The sequence below is a fragment of the Podarcis vaucheri genome, assembly GCF_965113315.1.
Source record: "Podarcis vaucheri genome assembly, chromosome: 4".
NCBI lineage: Eukaryota > Metazoa > Chordata > Lepidosauria > Squamata > Lacertidae > Podarcis > Podarcis vaucheri.
Genome location: NC_138762.1, coordinates 9875575 through 9898451, shown reverse-complemented (window position 1 = coordinate 9898451; position 22877 = coordinate 9875575). Strand labels below are relative to the sequence as shown.

The 22877-nt window shown below is 45.8% G+C and overlaps 1 protein-coding gene across 1 annotated transcript in view; it reads right to left on the bottom strand.

Annotated features, from left to right (window-relative positions):
• DGAT2 (diacylglycerol O-acyltransferase 2) overlaps positions 1–19006 on the bottom strand; it is a 64196-nt gene extending 45190 nt beyond the window's left edge. Inside the window, exon 1 of the mRNA XM_082219498.1 lies at positions 18809–19006. Coding sequence (XP_082075624.1) covers positions 18809–18848 — 40 coding nt within the window. The 5' untranslated portion in view covers positions 18849–19006. The remainder of the gene's footprint in view (positions 1–18808) is intronic.
• Between the last annotated feature and the right edge of the window lie 3871 nt (positions 19007–22877).

Below are 22877 nucleotides of genomic sequence, written 5' to 3'. Positions count from 1 at the left end.
TGATTTATGGAGTAGATGGGAAGTGGGGTTTATAAAGAAGAGACCATTACAGTTTATTGATTATGAAACTTATATTAACTCTCTATGGAAGGCGAGACTGATGGTACCTTCACTATGGTTCATTTTGTCCTTTTTTGTTGTGTCTTGAGCAAACAAAAACAAAACAAAACAACTTTCCAGTTCTATATACCACAAAGGGGAGAATACCCAGATACCCTGATGGGATGGGGTTACTGGACAGCTTAATAAGAGTTTAAGAGCTTAAAAGGCGGTTCACCCAGACACAGAGGTCCAGCTCCAAGGGCCTTCTGGCGGTTGCCTCCCTGTGAGAAGTGAGGTTACAGGGAACCAGACAGAGGGCCTTCTCGGTGGTGGCGCCCGCCCTGTGGAACGCCCTCCCACCAGATGTCAAGGCAATGAGCAACTATTCTTCTTTTAAAAGACAACCGAAGGCTTGTTTTTAATGTCTGATGCTGTATTGTTTTTAATATTTTGTTGGAAGCCGCCCAGAATGGCTGGGGAAACCCAGCCAGATGGGCGGGGTATAAATAATAAATTATTATTATTACTTGGCTTGCTCCCTAATGAGTCTTCACATTCACACTCCTTCTAGACAGTTTGCTGAGTGAAACTCTGGACTCCTGCCCTGTCCTGGCCAAGACCACGGACTCTCCAGCGCTCCTAATGATCCCATTGCAACCCCATTATTTACACACACAAATCTCTTCACCTCCGGCCATTTACGACCTGTAAACACTCTTGTTCTGGAGAGCCAATATTTACTTTCTGCGGGAAGTTTTATTACTTCCCCATCCTTCCGTGCCTCTTTGCAGACTGGTCAGACGGCAGCATCTGCAAAGGATGGGACATCGTGCCCTGGGATAGCCTCCAACTGTTGTGTATTGAGTCAAAGGATTTTATATCTGTATTATTATTGTCTGTATTTGCATTAGGGTAAAGTAACTGCCTTTTGGTTCCAGAGGGTACAGCTACTATTGGTTCATTTAAGCTGCTGTATTTGGATCCTCTGTCTTATTGGTTTCCTCCAAAAGGCAGGACTGTGATTGCCTGATATTGTTCCCTCCGAAACGTATCCTTCCTAGCTAGTTCTCTGTCCCTATAAATGTAGCTTTCCCCTCCTGTCTTCAGTCTTGTTTCCTTTAATAAAGAAGTGTTACTAGAGAACTGTCTCCAGCATATTATGTCAAGAGAGCTGAAATCACAAACCCCACGTCACAACACCAATCCAGACCCAAAGGCTTCCTCCTGCCTCAAACGATTGCAAGACACTTGCATCACGTCAAACTCCAAGGTAGCTCTAAGCCCTGTGTCTGGGCTGGTACCACTCCAGATCTCTTGTGGTTGGAGGGGGGGGGGGTGGAATCTCCCTTGCATGCACAAAGCTAATATGTCTGGGAGCCAGGTAATAAATAAATAAATAATAACAATAATAATAATAATAATAATAATAATAATAATAATAATAATAATAATAATAATAATAGTTTATTTATTCCCCAGCCACTCTGGGTGGCTCCCAACAGAGGACTAAAAACAGAATAAAACATCAAACGTTAAAAACTCTCCTAAACAGTGAATTAAACGGGTTTGCTAAGCTACAGGATGCTGAACGAAATGATTTCATTTGTTGTTGTTGTTTATACCCCAACACATCTGGCTGGGTTTTCCCAGCCACTCTGGGCAGCTCCCAACAGAATATTATCGATCATAATAATAATAAAGTGATAAAACATCAAACATTAAAAACTTCCCTGAACAGGGCTGCCTTCAGATGTCTTCTAAAAGTCAGGTAGTTGTTTATTTCCTTGACATCTGATGGGAGGGCATTCCGCAGGGCGGGTGCCACCACCGAGAAGGCCCTCTGCCTGGTTCCCTGTAACTTGGCTTCTTGCAATGAGGGAACCACCAGAAGGCCCTCAGCGCTGGACCTCAGTGTCCGGGCTGAATGATGGTGGTGGAGACGCTCCTTCAGGCATCCTGGGCTGAGGCTATTTAGGGCTTTAAAGGTCAGCACCAACACTTGTGCTTGGAAACGTACTGGGAGCCAAAGTTGCTTTTCTTTGCAACCTCTCGTTTCTAATTTGCAGGGGAATTTTTGTAGGGCGGGACATTCCAGCCTAAGTAGGGATGGGGGAGTGTCCCCGTTTCTCCCCATTTCTCATTTTTCCAATTGGCCACGTCCCCCACTGTTACTGTACAGTGGTACCTCAGGTCACAGACGTTTCAGGTTACAGACTCCACTAACCCAAAAATATTACCTCGGGTTAAAAACTTGGCTTCAGGATGAGAACAGAAATTGTGCAGCGGCGGCGCAGCAGCAGCAGCAGGAGGCCCCATTAGCTAAAGTGGTGCTTCAGGTTAAGAACAGTTTCAGGTTAAGAACGGACCTCCAGAACAAATTAAGTACGTAACCAGAGGTACCACTGTATCGGCCATCCAGAGGGGGCACTCTTGCCCCGTGGCAGAACAAAAACAGCAACTCTGGAACATTCAGCAGGAAACTCTGTGACAAGCATGAATCAAAAACCTTTGCAGGTGCAAAAGGCCAAGTGGGATTGTCATGAGCGCAAATCTTGAATGCACGATAAAAAGGGACACCTGGAGGTTCCCCGAGTCGTATAAGCACAATCTGTGCGATTGTAAAAATGTGCTTACAAGGCACAGGGGTTAAGCCCAGGTTCCTTAGCTTGCAATTTCCATGCTTTTCAGCACACAAGCGAGTTTGTAAGTGGCTTAGCTCCCCCCTCGTAAGCCAAAGGTTTAATATCAGGATAAAGAATTACCCAGCTGGAATAAAGAGCTAATTGCGCTTATGGTGCAATTCTCCATTAGCATACTGGTCTTGCGTTGGCTTATGTCTGTTACTACAGGGGAGGGCGGAATTTCAGGGTTGCAGGATTTTGTAAATTTTTTTTAAAAAAGGAACTCCTAGAGCCATAAACTGAAGTCAGGTGCAAAAGAGATGCACTTAAATTAAGCCCAATGCAACCCCTAAAACATTTATTATTATTATTATTATTATTATTATTATTATTATTATTATTATTATTTTGTACCCCAACCATCTGACAGGGTTGCCCCAGCCACTCTACTCCAGAGTAATCGCCATTCTATGCAGCAGGACTTACTTCTGAGTAACGCTGAGTAACTTGCACCGGTGCGCATTTGTGTAAAAGAGTCACCTGGTTCAGTAGCCAACATGACTTATTCATAATATTATTAACATGAACAACAATTAATCAGTATACGGCTCAATGCCAAACTAGACTTCTAAGAGCTCGAGAGACACTGTTTTTACACGGGGCCCAGAGGTGAAAGGAAGTCTTAGCCATTAAATCACCCTGCCCTGGATAAAGAACTATTTTTAAAACTTAATCTTTAAGATGTTCCTGTTTGGAGTGGAGAGGAGAGAGATAACGATATCAATCATTTTCTTGCCGATTCCTTCCCCTGGCACTAGGTGCTGAAGGTCATGTTTAACAACGGCGAAGTCAGGCTCGCTCGGCTGGTTTCTCCCAGTCAGTCGTGCGCGGCGGCGCAAAGAGCATGAACCAGCGAACAGAGGTCCGCTTGTTCCCGGCTTCTTGAGGAGCTGTGGCGCCAGGCCAAGAAAAGCTTTCAAGTTTTATAGCCCATTCGGTACACCAGCCTAGGCAGCGTGCAGAGGTCTGAGCCGACCTTCTCTCGGAATCACTATTTTTACTTTATTTTTAACAAAGACATTGAACAAAGACATTGGATTCTTATCCCATTATACATGACTAAGCCATTTTTACCTTCTCACCCCTTGCCTTTTCCTGTAAGACCTATTGCAGTCGTTAAGAGTCGTCAACAGGCTCATCTCAGCTATCTGCCCATCTCCCATTCCCACCACCCTTCTGAGTAATACCCCTCCCCACCTTCTCACTATATAGAAGGATCTGGCAACTTCTGTTTCAGTGTATCTGAAGAAGTGTGCATGCACACGAAAGCTCATACCAAGAACTAACTTAGTTGGTCTTTAAGGTGCTACTGGAAGGAATTTTTTTATTTTATAAAATCATTTATACTTTTCAGATATATACATTTCACTGATTTTACATTCATTTTGATATTTCAAAACTTGATTTCCTTCCCTCTCTTTCTGCATTCCCTTTACAGTCATACCTCTGGTTACAGACGCTTCAGGTTGCGCGTTTTCGGGTTACGGATGTGCCGAAACCTGGAAGTACCGGAACGGGTTACTTCCGGGTTTTGGCGCTCGGGCATGTGCATAACTGCTAACTTGAGCTTTGCGCATGCGCGCCGAATCGCAACCCACGCATGCGCAGACATGGCGCTGCAGGTTGCGGACGCTGCGGCTTGCGGACATGCCTCCTGCACGGATCACGTTTGCAACTCAAGTGACCACTGTATTTTTACTATCCTCTGCATATCCAAATTACCGTACTTTTCGGCAACAACCCCCTAAAAAGGCTCAACTCGGGGCAATCCTCCCCTTTTGTTAAAAATAAAATAAAATCCAGAAGCTTTTTTTCGGGGGGGGGGGGATTTTATAGAATCATAGAGTTGGAAGAGACCACAAGGGCCATCGAGTCCAACCCCCTGCCAAGCAGGAAACACCATCAGAGCACTCCTGACATATGGTTGTCAAGCCTCTGCTTAAAGACCTCCAAAGTAGGAGACTCCACCACACTCCTTGGCAGCAAATTCCACTGTCGCTCTTACTGTCAGGAAGTTCTTCCTAATGTTTAGGTGGAATCTTCTTTCTTGTAGTTTGGATCCATTGCTCCGTGTCCGCTTCTCTGGAGCAGCAGAAAACAACCTTTCTCCCTCCTTCCTCTATGTGACATCCTTTTATATCTTTGAACATGGCTATCATATCACCCCTTAACCTCCTCTTCTCCAGGCTAAACATGCCCAGCTCCCTTAGCCATTCCTCATAAGGCATCGTTTCCAGGCCTTTGACCATTTTGGTTGCCCTCCTCTGGACACGTTCCAGTTTGTCAGTGTCCTTCTTGAATTGTGGTGCCCAGAACTGGACACAGTACTCCAGGTGAGGTCAGAACTACCTAAATTGTATAGAAATTTATTTATTTATGCTACTACAGCAGCAAGAACGTTACTCGCCCCAAAGTGGAAAGAAGCAGAAGTCCCAGAAAAGGAAGGACGGATACAAAAACTCACAGAATATGCAGAAATGGCGAAACTCACCAGAAGAATAAGAAATCAAGATGACAAACATTTTATAAAAGAACGGAAATGGTTTATTGAATACTTACAGACAAATTGCAAACAGATAAAAGCATCGGCAGGGTTGTTGTAATAACCTGCAGTTTCATAAGAGTATATGCTTAAAGTAGATGACTAAATGAGCAAAGTAAGTTAATTTGGATATGCAGAAGATATTAAATAAATTTAAGGAACCGCAGAAAGAGGGGGAAGGAAGTCAGACTTTGAAATGTTAAATTGATTGTAAAGCTAATGAAATGTATAAACCTGAAAAGTTTAAATAAAAACTTTTTTAAAAGAAAGACACGCAGTAAGTTTACGAGTAGTTGTTTATCTGATGGGAGGGCATTCCACAGGGCGGGCGCCACCACCGAGAAGGCCCTCTGCCTCATTCCCTGTAGACTCGCTTCTTGCAGAGAGGGAAACGCCAGAAGGCCCTTGGCGCTGGACCTCAGTGTCCGGGCCGAACAATGGGGGTGGAGACACTTCTTCAGGTCTACTGGGCCGAAACCGTTTAGGGCTTTCAAGGTCAGTACCAACACTTTGAATTGTGCCCGGAAACATACTGGGAGCCAATGTAGGTCTTTCAAGACCGGTGTTATATGGTCCCAAAGACATGTTGTGTAGCTATTGGAGAACAGCCTTTACCAAAGGTGTCATGGGCTTTGAAGACACTCGAACTCAAGACGCAAGGGAGAAACCCTCACACCACTTTCAACCGCCATGGCTTCCCCGCAGAGGATCCTGGGAACTGTAGTTCGTAAAGGGTGTTGAAAGTTGTTAGGGGGACCTCCTTTCCCTCTCCCACTATTCCCCTCACAGAACTGCAATACCCAGAGTTATTGCATATGGTGTCTCCGAAAATTTTCCACATCACTTGGGAAGACAGGCGAACTAATGCCAGTGTACTGGAAGAAGCAAAGATCACCAGTGTTGAAGTGATGATTCTTCAACACCAACTTTGTTGGACTGGTCATGTTGTTGGGGATGCCTGATGACCGTCTTCCAAAGCAACTACTCTATTCCAAACTTAAAAATGGAAAGCGTAATGCTGGTGGTCAACAAAAGAGGTTTAAAGACTCTCTCTAGGCAAATCTTTAAAAATGTAGCATAAACACCAACAACTGGGAAACACTGGCCTGCGAGCGCTCCAGTTGGAGAACAGCCTTTCCCAAAGGTGTCAGGGGCTTTGAAGACACTCGAACTCAGGATGCAAGGGAGAAACATGCTAAGAGGAAGGCACCCTTGGCAAATCCACACCATGACCAACTTCCGCCCGGAAACCTATGTCCCCACTGTGGAAGGACGTGTGGATCCAGAATTGGCCTCCGCAGTCACTTATGGACTCACTGTTAAAACCGTGTTCATGGAAGACAATCTTACTCGGCTACAAGGGATCGCCAAAGAAGAAGAAGAAGGGATAGGGAAACTTCTTTGGAGGTCTTTAAGCAGAGGCTTGACAACCATATGTCAGGAGTGCTCTGATGGTGTTTCCTGCTTGGCAGGGGGTTGGACTCAATGGCCCTTGTGGTCTCTTCCAACTCTATGATTCTATGATTCTAACTGCAGCTAGCTTGCTCGCTCTACATGTTGCTGGACTCCAACTTCCATCAGCCCCAGCCAGGGTGTGCAATGGTCATGGATGATGGGGTGGAAAGGGGGGCGCATATAAACGTTCGACCGTCATGCGTGATGACCTGGAACACAACCCCTGCACAAGTGAGGGGTTCACAGAATCGCAGAGTTGGAAAAGACCCCGTTAGTTATCTAGTGCAACCCCCTGGAATACGTAGGTGACCCATATGAGAATTGAACCCATGACATTATCAGCCACCAGGCTCTAACCAACTGAGCTACCAGGGAAAGCAGTTCAGGATCAGCCTTGGAGAGGAGAGGTTATTTCCAAAAAAGGAATCTGAGGATGCAGACAGATGTTACTTATATAAAAAAGAGCTTTTTAACAGAATTGTAGAGTCAGAAGGGACCCCAACAGTCGTCTAAGGGTTGCCTGTACCTAAGCAGTTTACAAATTAAATACAGTAGAGCTTTATACCTGTGGCAAAAGCATGTAAAAAATTTGAAAAGGGGGCAGAAAGGGGGTGAATTTGCAGGGGGGAAAGCCCAGGGCAATCTCACCCACCATTAAAGCCAACTATATGTGGTTTTGCCTTTCGGCACGAGCCCTAGAACACAAGGCGTATGTTGCGGGCCTGTTGCGTGAAACTGAGAAACAATGACACAAGACAACAAAACAGGAAAAGAAACCTAACAAACGAAAAGGCAGTGGCACGTTTTGAAACATCTTCCAAGGATTTTTGCCCTTCTATCGCAGCTTTGCCTATTTTGCGCCAGCCTGCCAAGGGTGCATTTGGAACCCAATATAAATCATAAATATTATTACTACTACTACTATTATTATTATTTGTTGTTGTTGTTGTTTAGTCATTTACGAAGTTGGACATGACTAAATGACTAAACAACAACAAATAATAACAACAATTTATTATTTATACTCCACCTGTCTGGCTGTGTTTCCCCAGCAACTCTAGGTGGCTCCCAACATAATATCAAAAAAAACGATAAAACATCAAACAATAGCTCACGGGTGGAGAAACAGAAGCCCGGATGCTCCTGGAATACAAATCCCATCGTATCTCAGCGATGGCCAACAGGACAAATGGGAGTTGGGAGTCCGGCGACCTCTGGAGGGCCCCACAGGTCGCCCGTCTCCAAGATCCTGGGTCCCGCATGAACGACACGCCATCGCAGAGGGAAGCCCAACATGACAGAGCCAAGCGCAAGGGACAGATCTGCTTCCACATGGCAGCCCCTCCATAGGGTGCGCATAGAGGCCTTTTCATGCCCTCCTACACATAAATACTGGCTGTACAAATTCAATAGGCTGTACAGTCTGGCCAAGGCTGGAATTAGGTTTGATGAGGCCCTAAGCCAGGCATGGCCAAACTCAGCTCTCCAGATGTTTTGGGACTACAATTCCCATCATCCCTGACCACTGGTCCTGTTAGCTAGGGATCATGGGCGTTGTAGTCCCAAAACATCTGGAGGGCCGAGTTTGCCTATGCCTGCCCTAAGCTACTGAAGGGGCCCTTTATATTGTCAGTATCTCAGCTCGCAGTCAGAGGTAACTGGCCTCCCCCGGGCAAACCGAGTGAGATACTTGTTGACCTTCCCGTCTGCGTCTCCCGGCAGACAAGGTCGTAAATCGGCAATTCTCCTCTCGGACATGAGAAGAACACACCCTCTGCTACTCTCCCTCCCTGCATTCCCCAGGGAGGGTAAAAGATAGACAGGAGTCCTTTTACATGTCTTTTATTCCTGTCATTCAGCAGTACATAGAAATGTGACTGTACCCTCCAGACTCCAGCAGAAGAGTCACATCGCTCCGCCCCTGCACTTCCAGTACAGGTCAGATGACACTCTGAGCTAACATCCGGTGCTCAGTACAGAGAATGGACTGCCCCCTTTCTCCACTAGTACAGTTGCAGACATCAACATCCTGTTTTGCATTCCAGCCACCTGCAGCTGGCTTTTGCATTGCTGCTTTTTCCTGACATATATGTCCAGCTGTCCTTTGTCAACAACAAATTGTTGCTGTTTTTTGCACTGAATATATGCTACACAGTAATTTATAGACCTAACAGGTACAGAAACCCATTTGCACATGTTGCCATGCAACCCGTCCATGCAGAATGCAGGCACCCTATATATAGAAAGGAGCAAACCAGTGATATTTTAGGGAGCAGGCTAGCAGGAGGGGCCCATGACTTACATCGTAGGAGCTTACACAACACAAAACACTGTTGCTGTATGTAGGTTTGATTCTATTTGTTTTTTATCTTATATTTTGGAAATGTACATCCAGTATTTCCCTATGCTATAGCTTGTTTAGCTTATACGTAAATTCGGCACTGGGTGCGGCCATTCACACGTGCTTCCCCATCCAGGCTAGCAAGAGGCATTGGGGGTTGGACTAAATGACCGCTGGGGTCCCTTCCAATGCTACAATTCTATGATTTCCAGCGAGGGGAAAGGACTGGAGGAGGGCCAGGGAGGGGTGACGCCAGGGTGTGTGTGTGTGTGTGTGTGTGTGTGGAGTGGCCTGGGCGGTTGAGTTTAAAAGAGGATTAGGCAAATTCGTGGCGGTATTCATGGCTAGCAGACACGATGGATGTGCTCTACCTCCACGGCTGCTGGAAAGAATGGTCTTGCGTTCAAATCCTGCTTATAGGGTGGTCTGATCCAGCAGACTCGTCTTATGTTCAGATGAAGAGGTCTAGAGCAGGGGTCAGCAAACTTTTTCAGCAGGGGGCCGGTCCACTGTCCCTCAGACCTTGCGGGGGGCCGGACTATACTTTGAAGGGGGGGGGATGAATGAATTCCTATGCCCCACAAATAACCCAGAGATGCATTTTAAATACAGTGGTACCTCGAGTTAAGTACTTAATTCGTTCTGGAGGTCCGTTCTTAACCAGAAACTGTTCTTAACCTGAAGCACCACTTTAGCTAATGGGGCCTCCTGCTGCCGCTGCGCCACCAGAGCATGATTTCTGTTCTCATCCTGAAGCAAAGTTCTTAACCTGAAGCACTGTTTCTGGGATAGCGGAGTCTGTAACCTGAAGCGTATGTAACCCGAGGTACCACTGTAAAAGCACACATTCTACTCATGTAAAAACACTAGGCAGGCCCCACAAATAACCCAGAGATGCAGTTTAAATAAAAGGGCACATTCTACACATGTAAAAACACGCTGATTCCCAGACCGTCCGCGGGCCGGATTTATAAAGCGATTGGGCCGGATCCGGCCCCTAGGCCTTAGTTTGCCTACCCATGGCCTAAAGAGTCCTATTTGGCCCTAAGCCTGAGGCTCTCCAATTTTATATTTACTTTTAAAGAGCACCAGTGTAGTTACTTGGCTTGTACATGCGACATACATTTAAAATACATTTCACACACACACCTGTCACCCAAGAATCCTGGGAGCTGTAGCTTGGGGGGAAATGATATAGAATGAAATAAAAAGGCTGTTTAAAATAACCTTTGTAAAACAAAAAAACAGAAGTTTTCCTTTGGGGAATTATAGGGACAGAACTACCCAAAATGTATAGAAACTTAATCATGTATGCGACCGCAGAGGCAAGAATGTTACTTGCCCAAAAATGGAAAGATGCAGAAGTCCCAGCGAAAGAAAAATGGATACAAAAACTTATGGAGTATGCAGAAATGGCAAAACTTCTCGGTAGAGAAAGAAATCAACATAACATTTTTTTAAATAAAAGAATAGAAATGGTTTATTGAACATTTACAGATAAATTGCAAACAGATAAGAACATTGGCAGGATGATTATAATAACCTGCAGTTTTTGTAAGAGTATATATTTAAAGAAGATGAATAAATGAGAAAATTAAGTTAATTTGGATATGTTGAAGATATTGGAAATAAATTTGAGAAACCGCCGAAAGAGGGGGAGGGAAGTCAAGTGTTGAAATGTCAAAATGATTGTAAAATTAGCGATATGTATAACATTAGTGAAATGTGTAAACTTGAAAAGTACTAAATAAAAATACATGAAAGCCGCCCCCCCCCCATATCCTGGGAGCTGTACTGTGTTGTGTTATTGGAAGTATATCTCTGCGCAGGATAAACTACAGTTCCCATAATTCATTGGAGGAAGTTGTGCACTTTAAAATGCGGTGAGTGTATGCAGGTCAAGATGAGCTGTGAGATCTCAGCTTTGCCGTCAACACACCAGGTGGCATTGAACTAGGAGGCTAAAGCCCCAAACTTTGAGGATTAAATATTTAATTCATTTTAAAAAAAGCAAAAAACCCTCAAATCGTGTTTTGCACTCTTTCTAGAATTATGTGTAACTCATAATGACTTTGGGGGTCTGGCCTTTTCATTCTGAATCAGGGCAAACCCCAAACAACTCTTTACACACACCCCAAACGCACACCTTAATCCGCTATCTGGAGGTAATCTTGACCAATCTCACAAGGCTTGTTCCTATACTTAAAAGTGCTGTTAACTTTTTTAAAAAATCCCTGAAGGAACTACAGACATCTACTCAATGAATGCAAGCATCTTATAAATGTGAAGTTACAGATCCTCCACAATTAAGCTGATCATCAAAAAAAAAACCAAAAAAAAAACAAAACCAACCCACAAGAATGCAAATACACAGATTTCAATACAGTGGTACCCTGGTTCTCAAACTTAATCCGTTCCAGAAGTCCGTTCCAAAACCAAAGCATTCCAAAACCAAGGTGCACTTTCCCATAGAAAGTAATGCAAAATGGATTAATCCCTTCCACACTTTTAAAAACAACCCCTAAAACAGCAATTTAACATGAGTTTTACTATCTAACGAGACCGCTGATCCATGAAATGAAAGCAATAAACAATGTACTGCAGTCACACAATCAATCAGTCAGTAGCTGAACTGGGTTCCACAGTCACAAAAACAAAACAAAAAGAGCAACAGAAATGCAAAATAAATAGCAAAAACAGACAGACCTCAGAGTAATATTCAAATCGGAAGTGTAGCACTCAAAATGGAGCACTTTCGGCTTCCGAAAAAAGTTCGCAAACCAGAGCACTTACTTCTGGGTTCGCAGTGTTTGGGTTCCAAGTTGTTTGAGTACCAAGGCGTTTGAGAACCAAGGTAAAGGGGGGACCCCGGCCATTAGGTCTAGTCGTGGCCGACTCTGGGGTTGCGGTGCTCATCTCGCTTTACTGGCCGAGGGAGCCGGTGTACAGCTTCCGGGTCATGTGGCCAGCATGACTAAGCCGCTTCTGGCGAACCAGAGCAGCGCACGGAAACGCCGTTTACCTTCCCACCGGAGCGGTACCTATTTATCTACTTGCACCTTGACGTGCTTTCGAACTGTTAGGTTGGCAGGAGCAGGGACTGAGCGATGGGAGCTCACCCCGTCGCGGGGATTCAAACCGCCGACCTTCTGATCGGCAAGCCCTAGGCTCTGTGGCGTTTGAGAAGCAAGGTACCACTGTACTATTGTTTTCACACAGGCTCATAGCCAATGCTTTTAATGTACAGTGTTACCTCAGGTTACATACGCTTCAGGTTACATATGCTTCAGGTTACAGACTCCGCTAACCCAGAAATAGTACCTCAGGTTAAGAACTTTGCTTCAGGATGAGAACAGAAATTGTGCAGTGGTGGCATGGCAGCAGCGGGAGGCCCCATTAGCTAAAGTGGTGCTTCAGGTTCAGAACAGTTTCATGTTAAGAACGGACCTCCAGAACAAATTAAGTTCTTAACCCGAGGTACCACTGTACATGCTTTCTGAGCTAATACTTTAACAGGCAAAAGAAGCATTTCAAGAAAGGTCGTCTTTGGTTTCCACTGGGCTGTGATTTCCGTACACTTTTCTGGGAAGGAATCCCTCCTGAATTCGGTTAAGAGGGAGAGATCAGGTTGCAACAGCACAAACCCGGGCGATTCTTATAAGAAGCCAGGTCTTTAACAAGACTTACTCCCAGGAAAGTGGGGGAATGGGGCAGCACAGCTTTTTTTTTCACAGCAGTACATGTGAAAAGGATCTAGGAGTCCTGGTTGACCACAAACTTGACATGAGCCAACAGTGTGACGTGGCAGCTAAAAAAGCCAATGCAATTCTGGGCTGCATCAATAGGAGTATAGCATCTAGATCAAGGGAAGTAATAGTGCCACTGTATTCTGCTCTGGTCAGACCTCACCTGGAGTACTGTGTCCAGTTCTGGGCACCACAGTTCAAGAAGGACACTGACAAACTGGAACGTGTCCAGAGGAGGGCAACCAAAATGGTCAAAGGCCTGGAAACGATGCCTTATGAGGAACGGCTAAGGGAGCTGGGCATGTTTAGCCTGGAGAAGAGGAGGTTAAGGGGTGATATGATAGCCATGTTCAAATATATAAAAGGATGTCACATCGAGGAGGGAGAAAGGTTGTTTTCTGCTGCTCCAGAGAAGCGGACACGGAGCAATGGATGCAAACTACAAGAAAGAAGATTCCACCTAAACATGAGGAAGAACTTCCTGACAGTAAGAGCTGTTTGACAGTGGAATTTGCTGCCAAGGAGTGTGGTGGAGTCTCCTACTTTGGAGGTCTTTAAGCAGAAGCTTGACAACCATATGTCAGGAGTGCTCTGATGGTGTTTCCTGCTTGGCAGGGGGTTGGACTCGATGGCCCTTGTGGTCTCTTCCAACTCTAGGCTTCTAGGATTCTCTGGAGGAAGCCCACCAGACAAGGAGCCACCATGAAGAAGAAGGCCCACAGCAGGCCAGGTTAAATCCCAGAGAATTTCGGATCGGCAGGGAGCACCTGCAACACAGCCTTTCCCGCAAAAGGGCCAAAGAACGCTGGGAACTGTTTGCGTAATTTTCCCTGTTTGCTCTCTGTCCCTTTGGGGTCCTGCCGATTCAATGGTGAGGCGGCGAATGGCCTTGAGCCCCTTAGCGGAAAGCCAACAGCACACAAGGCAAGTAAATAAGTAAAGATTGCCAATGTGCAAAGCCCTTTGATGACCGCTACAAAGAATTCAGGCTATTGCTCCGAAACATGGAAGCTGCTTCCAGCCACATGCAAAGTCCACATGGAGCCCTGGCTGCAAGCAGAAGCTGCTCTGCTGCCCTAACATAGCACAGAACCATATAATCGTAAAGTTGGAGGAAATAATTAGACAATTAGATAAAATTAAGGGGGAGGATTTGCTGAAATAAATTTAGGAATTGGAACGCAGAAAGGGGAGGTATGGGGAGGTCGGTGAAATAAGTTTTAAGAAAGAAAGGATATGAAATTGTACATGTTTGTTTTTGTGTTTGTGTGTTTGTGCTGTGTATTGTTTGTGTTTATATAAATTGTGAAAAACCAATAAATTTTTTTATATAAAAAAAATAGAATCGTAAAGTTGGAAGGGAACCCAGAGGTCCTCTATTCCAACCCCCTGCAATGCAAGAATCTCAACTAAAGTATCCGTGACCATCAAAACTCAGTTTAAACACAAAAACGTGTGCAGAAATGGCAAAACGCTCCGGAAGAATAAGAAATCAAGGTAACAAACTTTTTTTTATAAAAGAATGGAAATGGTTTATTGACTATTTACAGATAAATTGCAAACAGATAAGAACACTGGCAGGATTATTGCAATAACCTGCAGTTTCGTAAGAGCATATACTTAAAGGAGATGAATAAAAGAGCAACGTAAGTTAATTTGGATACGCAGAAGATATGAGAAATAAATTTAAGGAACCGCAGAAAGAGGGGGAAGGAAGTCAAGTTTTGAAGCGTTAAAATGATTGTAAAAGTAGTGAAATGTGTAAACCTGAAAAGTAATAATAATAATAATAATAATAATAATAATAATAATAATAATAAATCAGCTTAAACACCTCCAATGTAGAAGATTCCAGCATCTCCTTAGGGAGTCTGTTCCACCGTCAAACAACTCTTAAGGTCAGAAAATTCTTCCTGATATCAGGCTGGTTAGCTCAGCTGGTTAAAGCATGGTACTGTTAACGCCAAGGTTGCTGGTTCGAGCCCTGTATGGGACAGCTGCATTTTCCTGCCTTCCAGGGGGTTGGAACAGATGATCCTCAGAGTCCCTTCCAACTCTACAATTCTATGATTCTATGTTTAGTCTCCTTTTCTGTAACTTGAATCCATCGGTTCGGGTGCTGACCTCCAGAGCAAGAGAAAATAAGCTTGAGAGCATGCTTAGTTTACACCCAATACCTGCAGATCTCTAGATCTCCTTGTGGTTTTCATAGCAGCATTTTGGTCGCTACATCTGTGGTCATCGTTGCATTTACGGGTTTAGCATTTCAAATGTTTACAGTCTCACTGGCCCATTCAGGCTTCACCTTACAGGATCAGGCCAAAAGTTCAAGTCTGCTTTTCTTCCATAGCAGCAAAGCTGACTCCTCCGAGAAGCCTGACAGCCAAGAAGGGAACAAAGGAAACAGCTCTCCTCTGTTTGCCCACCAGCACCCAGTTTTCCAAGGTAGACTGCACCAGCAGATGGAAGCTCCATTCCACTTGTACAGACCCCTCCATGAATGGCTAACTTTCTGCTTTTTGTTTTGCCTTTAAGCAGCTGTAATAACAACAAAGGAAAACTCCACACCAACCCCTTGTTGGACCTCACAGGTAAAATAGGCAAAGATAAAGGAACCCCTGACCGTTAGGTCCAGTCGTGCTGGGGTTTCCAGTCGTGCTCTGGGGTTGCAGCTCTCATCTCGCTTTATTGGCCAAGGGAGCATGTGGCCAGCATGACTAAACCACTTCTGGAGAACCAGAGCAGCACACGGAAACGCCGTTTACCTTCCCGCCGGAGTGGTACCTATTTATCTACTTGTACTTCGTGCTTTCAAACTGCTAGGTGGGCAGGAGCAGGGACCGAGCAGCGGGAGCTCACCCCGTCGCGGGGATTCGAACCGCCGACCTTCCGATCGGCAAGCTCAAGAGGCTCTGTGGTTTAACCCACAGCGCCACCCGTGTCCCCACAGGTAAAATGCCTGGGGATAAATAAACCTCAACGGCCAGCAGAGGCACGCAGTGTTAAAGAGCTATCAATGTGAGTTCTAGGGAACATAGGAAGAATGGTGCATTATACCATATGGCAACCGTAGAACCAAAAAGTCCATCAAAAAGGGGTTCAGCTATTCCAGTATAGAAAGGTAGGAAACAACCGAGAAGCAACTTGGAAGAGGCTAGAGAAGTGGGGTGTTGATAAAATGGATCAGGCTGCATTGCTTGCAGCTGGCAAAGGTGCCCTCAGCAGTTAATAATAATAATAATAAATTTTATTTATACCCCACCCTCTCCAGCCAAGACTGGGCTAAGGGCGGCTAACAACCAATTATTAAAAACAAGTTGATTGAAATACAACTTAAAAACAAGATTAAAATACAACATTAAAATATTAAAACATTAAAATGCAGCCTCTTCACAGGAGGAGAAAGGAAAAAAGAAAGAGGGGGAGAGAATCAAAGTGGTTCCAAGCCAAAGGCCAGGCAAAACAACTCTGTCTTACAGGCCCTGCGGAAAGAAATCAGATCCCGCGGGGCCCTGGTCTCATGAGACAGAGCGTTCCACCAGGCCGGAGCCAGAGTTGAAAAGGCCCTGGCTCTGGTTGAGGCTAATCTGACTTCCTTAGGGCCCGGGACCTCTATGGACCTTAAGGTCCTCCGTGGGGCAGACCAGGAGAGGCGGTCCCGTAGGTACGAGGGTCCTAGGCTTAAGGATGCCTTTTAAGACCGCTACAGACATTCCTGCATGAGGATACCTTGACCACAGTTATCTGTGCATCAGTACCCAAACGGCTGGATTACTACAGTGTGCTCTTTCTGGGGCTGCCCTTGGGGGTTGGTCTGGAGGCTGCAGCTGGTGCAGAACAAAACAGCTAGGTTGCTCATGGGGGGCGCAAACCACGGCCAACATGCAAACACCTTCCTTGAGGCATTTGCATTGGCTACCCATCTGCTGCTGGGTCAAGGCGTTGGCCGTCACAGATAATATGTGAAGACAGGCAAACTAATGCCAGTGTACTGGAAGAAGCAAAGATCACCAGTGTCAAAGCAATGATTCTTCAACATCAACTTCATTGGACTGGTCATGTTGTGCGGATGCCTGATGATCATCTGCCAAAGCAACTACTCTATTCCGAACTTTAAAATGGAAAGCATAATGCCGGTGGTCAACAAAAGACGTTTAAAGACTCTCAAGGCTAATCTTTAAAAATGTAGCATAAACACCAACAACTGGGAAACACTGTCCTGCGAGCGCTCCGATTGGAGAACAGACTTTGATGGGCTTTGAAGACACTCGAACTCAGGACACAAGGGAGAAACGTACTAAGAGGAAGGCACGCTTGGCAAACCCTATGTCCCCACTGTGGAAGGATGTGTGGGTCGAGAATTGGCCTCCACAGTCACTTACGGACTCACTATTAAAATTGTGTTTATGGAAGACAATCTTATTCGGCTATGAGGGATCGCCAAAAAAGATCCTTCAATTCCTCCTGCAAGTTCCAGAGATCTCAGATCTGCGCAGTAGCACAGAGAAGGGCTGCCCCTGCTCTGTGGAACAGCATTCCTGTCCAGATACGAGAGGCACCCGTTATCTGCACTTTCCACAAACAACCGAGGACACCTGCGTTCTGACCTGTCTTTTCCATGTTTCTTTGAAGCAGTTTTAGCTTCTTTTGAAAGGCACGGCCAGCTTTTTCTTGTAGATCTTTCAACGTTTCAAACTTAGCTCCCCTTTTGCCATTGTTATGGCGCACCTCCTTGAGACACGAATAAGGAAGCTGGCTAAAAGATTGCAGATAACCGTTCTCCCTTCCCCTCTTGCACATGGGATCACACCTCAACCCAACAACATTCTTCCCGGCACCTAGGTGTGCACACACACCTGGGGGCTGCCACCTTTGCAATCTGCCCCGCTGCATTTCGTAAGAGCCAACTCCTAGGCCCCGAGGCCCTTCAGACTCCCCACAATAAAATATTTAGGGGGTGGGCCAAGTTGATTGCCATTGCCATTCATATGGCGTATGTGTGCCGTCTTGCTGGACACTATCCCTTGGCAAATTGTTACTTACTTCAGCTGCCTCCCCCCCCAAAAAAAAAAACGCAAGGTGGGGAGGGGCAGAAAGGGGGGAAACTGGAAATGCCATTTATGATATGATATTCATCTTCAAATATCTCAAGGGTTGTCACACAGAAGATGGCGCAAGCTTGCTTTCTCCTGCTCTGGGTGGTAGGACTCGAACCCATGGCTTCAGGTTACAATAATGGAGATTCTATGAAGGAGATGTGCGTGAGTGGAGGGAATGAGATCCTGCCTGGTCTATTCCAACTCTATGATTCTATGACAACTTTAGAGAGTGATCTTCTAAAAAAAAATTTTTTTTAGCTGCCCCCCAAATCCTGGCAATGCCCATGGGAAGAAGGGATATTCAATTTTATATTCTATACTCTGCATGTAATCTCTGAATGTCAGGCAGGATCTCTTTCCCTCCACTCACCCACATCTCCTTCATAGAATCTCCATTATTGTAACCTGAAATAAGCTCAACTTTTACTGCGTCCTTCCTTTTGGCAGATCAAGATGATCAAGTGCCAGCGAAAACGGCAAGGTTTTTTTAGCGGGGGCAATTAGAGTAAGATCTGTTATTTGCTTATTGATGTCAACCCCCCAAATGTATTTTCTATAGTTAGGTTTTTACCTCTATCTTCAGTATGTTTTATTTTATTGCTACGGCTCGTGGCTGATGCATCTTGATCTGCCAAAAGGAAGGACGCAGTAAAAGTTGAGCTTTTTTTGGGGGGGGGGAATCACGGGTAAAAATACCCCCCTCCCAAAAAAAAAGACATTGAGGGGGCAGCCTTGCAGGCTTCTACTGGGGGGGGGGGTGTGAGCAAAACCTGCGTTCATTTCAATGCTTGTCAATAATTTTAGTGGATCTACGCACATGCTTCTCCCCCCCCCCAAAAAAAAAAATCCTCCTCCAACCCCCCCAACCATCCTTTTCCCCCTTCCTTGGGTACCACCCGTACCTCGCAAGACGCCGGAGTAGGCAGCGATGAGGGTCTTCATGGCTTCAGCGTTGCAACCTGAGCGGCCTCGGGCCCCGATCCATCCCTCGCCGGGATGGCAGCGGCGCTCCTCCTGCTCGCGAGCCGGGAACAGCGCAGCTTCGCTCGGGGGGACAAAGCCAGCGGAGGAGGAGGCGGCAGCGGCTGCGTCTCCTTCTCCCGGCGGCGGCGGCAGCAGCAGCAGACGGACGGGGGCGCGCGGCGCGTCCTTTTATAGCACCTGGCCGGGGGCGGGGCCACGGAGGATTGTGACGCCGCGCGGCTGGCCGAGGCGGGCCGGGCCATTCACGGGGCTAGAAGGGGGGGGGAGCGGGCGACGGAGGGGGGGGGGGCGGAGATGGGATTGGAGAGGCGTTGCGAAGCCTCTCGCCAGCTCCCCCCCCCCCGGCCATCAATTCTTCCCTTTCCACCTCCCCCCCCCCGCACAGGGTGAAGGATGGAGCATTCCGGTGGGATGCTAATACAGTGGTACCTCGGGTTACATCCGCTTCAGGTTACAGACTCCCAGAAATAGTACCTCGGGTTAAGAACTTTGCTTCAGGATGAGAACAGAAATTGGGCTCTGGCAGCGCAGCGGCAGCAAGAGGCCCCATTAGCTAAAGTGGTGCTTCAGGTTAAGAACAGTTTCAGGTTAAGAACGGACCTCCAGAATGAATTCTTAACCTGAGGTACCACTGTAATAATAATTATAATTATAATAATTTATTTATACCCCACCCCTCTGGCTGGGCTTCCCCAGCCACTCTGGGCGGCTTGCAACAAAATATTAAAATATAGTAATGCATCAAACATTAAAAAATACAGTAATGCATCAAACATTAAAAGCTTCCCTAAATAGGGCTGCCTTCAGATGATGATGATAACAATAATTTATTTATACCCCGCCTATCTGACTGTGTTTCCCCAGCCACGCTGGGCGGCTCCCAACAGGATATTAAAAATACAATAAAACATCAAACATCAAAAACTTCCCTAAACAGGGCTGCCTTCAGATGCCTTCTAAAAGTCAGGTAGTTGTTTATTTCCTTGACATCTGGTGGGAGGGTGTTCCACAGGGCGGGTGACACCACCGAGAAGGCCCTCTGCCTGGTTCCCTGTAACTTGGCTTCTCGCAAGGAGGGAACTGCCAGGAGACCCTCGGAGCTGGACCTCAGTGTCGGGGCAGAACGATGGGGTGGAGACACTCCTTCAGGTATACTGGACCGAGGCCATTTAGGGCTTTCAAGGTCAGCACCAACACTTTGAATTGTGCCCAGAAATGTACTGGAAGCTAATGTAGGTCTTTCAAGACCAGTGTTATGTGGTCTCGGCGGCCGCTCCCAGTCACCTGTCTAAGCTGCCGCATTCTGGATTAGTTGTAGTTTCCGGGTCATCTTCATAGGTAGCCCCACGTAGGTGCATTGCAGTAGTCCAAGCGCATTGCAGTAGTGTTATGTGGTCTTGGCTTGATTAGCTTTTAACACTTGCCGGATCCAGGGCTCAGAAGGGTCTGGCACACAGTTGAACACCCCAAACTCACAGCAATACTGCGCCACCATCTCTGCCATACGTCACATGCCGTATGTCATCAACTGGTCTTGCTTGTCAATGGGTAAAAAAAGGATGTGCGTCCACGCTATACATGGCAAATATGCGTGCCCCTCTGGAAAGGCGAGTTGTATCCTGTAATACTGGATGTCATTGATGCAATAATAATGCAAAACTGGTGAATTTATAACCATGTTCTTCTGCTTTATTAGCTGTTCTGCAATGCTTGCCCAAACATTGACACTGTCTGGAGGGGGCACTTGCAGTCCATTACAACAATATTTTTTTTTGGGGGGGTGCACTAATAATAATAATAATAATAATAATACCTTTATTGTCATTGTACAACTTGTGTACAATGAAATTAAACAAGCTTCCCCCCCCAAAAAAAATCACTCAATCTCTTACCGAACAACACACCACCTCGCAAGTCAATTTAGCTACGTTACTAGGGTTATAACTTTTCTACAACCTCATGTTCCTGTAGCTTGGTTAGATGAACTTTTGCCTAATAACAAAGAAATGAACTGTCGTTTCCAAATCTTTTGAAAAAAGGTCACCCCGAAATCAATAAATCGATTTTTGTATATTTAACTGTATAACGTATTACGTAATATGCATAGCATAAACAGAGCTTGCAGTTTTTTCCTAACACTTGTACAATGTTTTGTGCAATGTACATCACTTCTTAGGGCTTTGAATAAATTGAGGTTGCAGTTTGTCTTAGTTTCTGCTGCAAGCACCATAAAGTTCCCACATCACTTCAATTGTGTGTTCTTTGTATATAGACCAATATTTGGATTCTTCTGGAACGTTCTACACAGATTAGGAAGTTCCAGACAGCAGCAAAAGTTCTAAACAGTTCCCTAAAGTTTTTTTAAAGTGCTAATACTTGCGAGTTGTAGCTTTACGTACACGGTGATTCCAGTTTTTCATTTTGGGGTGACCTTTTTCCACAACTCAGAAGAATTGGACCCTTTTTCAGTGCATCTAAGCAAAAGTGCATCACTTTATGATACAGGAAATCAGGTTTTTTGCGGGAGGGAAAGAAGTCAAAAAGTTATAGCGCTAGTGTGCGCACATGGGAACATTTGCAGTATGAAGTTGCAGGATTTGGGCAGGAAACTTGATACACGCCCTGGTTGGAAAGAAAACAGCAGGTCTACCTGAAACATTCGCAAGCCCAAGAGGATGCCAGCTAGCCAGGGAGACGGTACCGCTGATCTGCAAACTGACCAGTGCCAATCTGCAAACTGACCAGTGCAGATAGCTGTAGCAGCCCAATTCTATACACGTAGGGCAGGGGGTCAGCAAACTCTTCCAGCAGGGGGCCGGTCGACTGTCCCTCAGACCTTGTGGGGGGCCGGACTATTTTGGGGGGGGGGAGAGAATGAACGAATTCCTATGCCCCACAAATAACCCAGAGATGCATTTTAAATAAAAGGACACATTCTACTCGTGTAAAAACACGCTGATTCCTGGACCGTCCGGGGGCCAGATTTCTAAATTGGGCCGGATCTGGCCCCCGGGCCTTAATTTGCCTACCCATGACGTAGGGTTTGGCTTCGAGAGAAAGCTCTTCCAGATAGGACTGCAATGCTGGATATCCGTATCGCAGCCACCACAGTCTTCCCATCTGTCAATGGCCTTAGGGCAGGCACCTCCAAACTCGGCCATCTGGATGTTTTGGGACTACAACTCCCATCATCCTTGACCACTGGTCCTGTTAGCTAAGGATGATGGGAGTTGTAGTTCCAAAACAGCTGGAGGACTGAGTTTGGGGGTGCCTGCCTTAGGGAAATGCATTTGGGACCTTTGCGGGGTGATCAAGTTTGGAAACTCCCTTTCCTCCCCCCCCCCCGTTTGGTTTTTTTAACTTTAGAAAGTATTTGTTGTACCTTTTTCAAAACAAGTTTTCTGCCATCGACCCAACTGCATGCAGACTGGCTCCAGGTCAAAGTACCATTCCCAGCTGCCTTGTTGTCTATGAAATATTATATATATATATATATATATATATATATATATATATATATATGTTTTGGTGTCTTCGGGTGTCTTCCCGTGTAAGAGTTGGGGTGTCTGGGCGACGTTTCGACGAGGTCTCACTCGTCATCTTCAGGCTGGTGCTTTCGGCTTCTTGTTACTGTTACTGTTCCAGTAACAAGAAGCCGAAAGCACCAGCCTGAAGATGACGAGTGAGACCTCGTCGAAACGTCGCCCAGACACCCCAACTCTTACACGGGAAGACACCCGAAGACACCAAAACCTGCATTCCTGTACCCGTGAAAATCTACGAAAGCAAATATATATATATATATATATATGCAGGTTTTGGTGTCTTCGGGTGTCTTCCCGTGTAAGAGTCGGGGTGTCTGTGCGACGTTTCGACGAGGTCTCACTTGTCATCTTCAGGCTGGTGCTTTCGGCTTCTTGTTACTGGAACAGAGCAGAGTCTGGTGTTTGAGTTCCTATAAATACTGTTGAGGGGTGTGGTGTATAG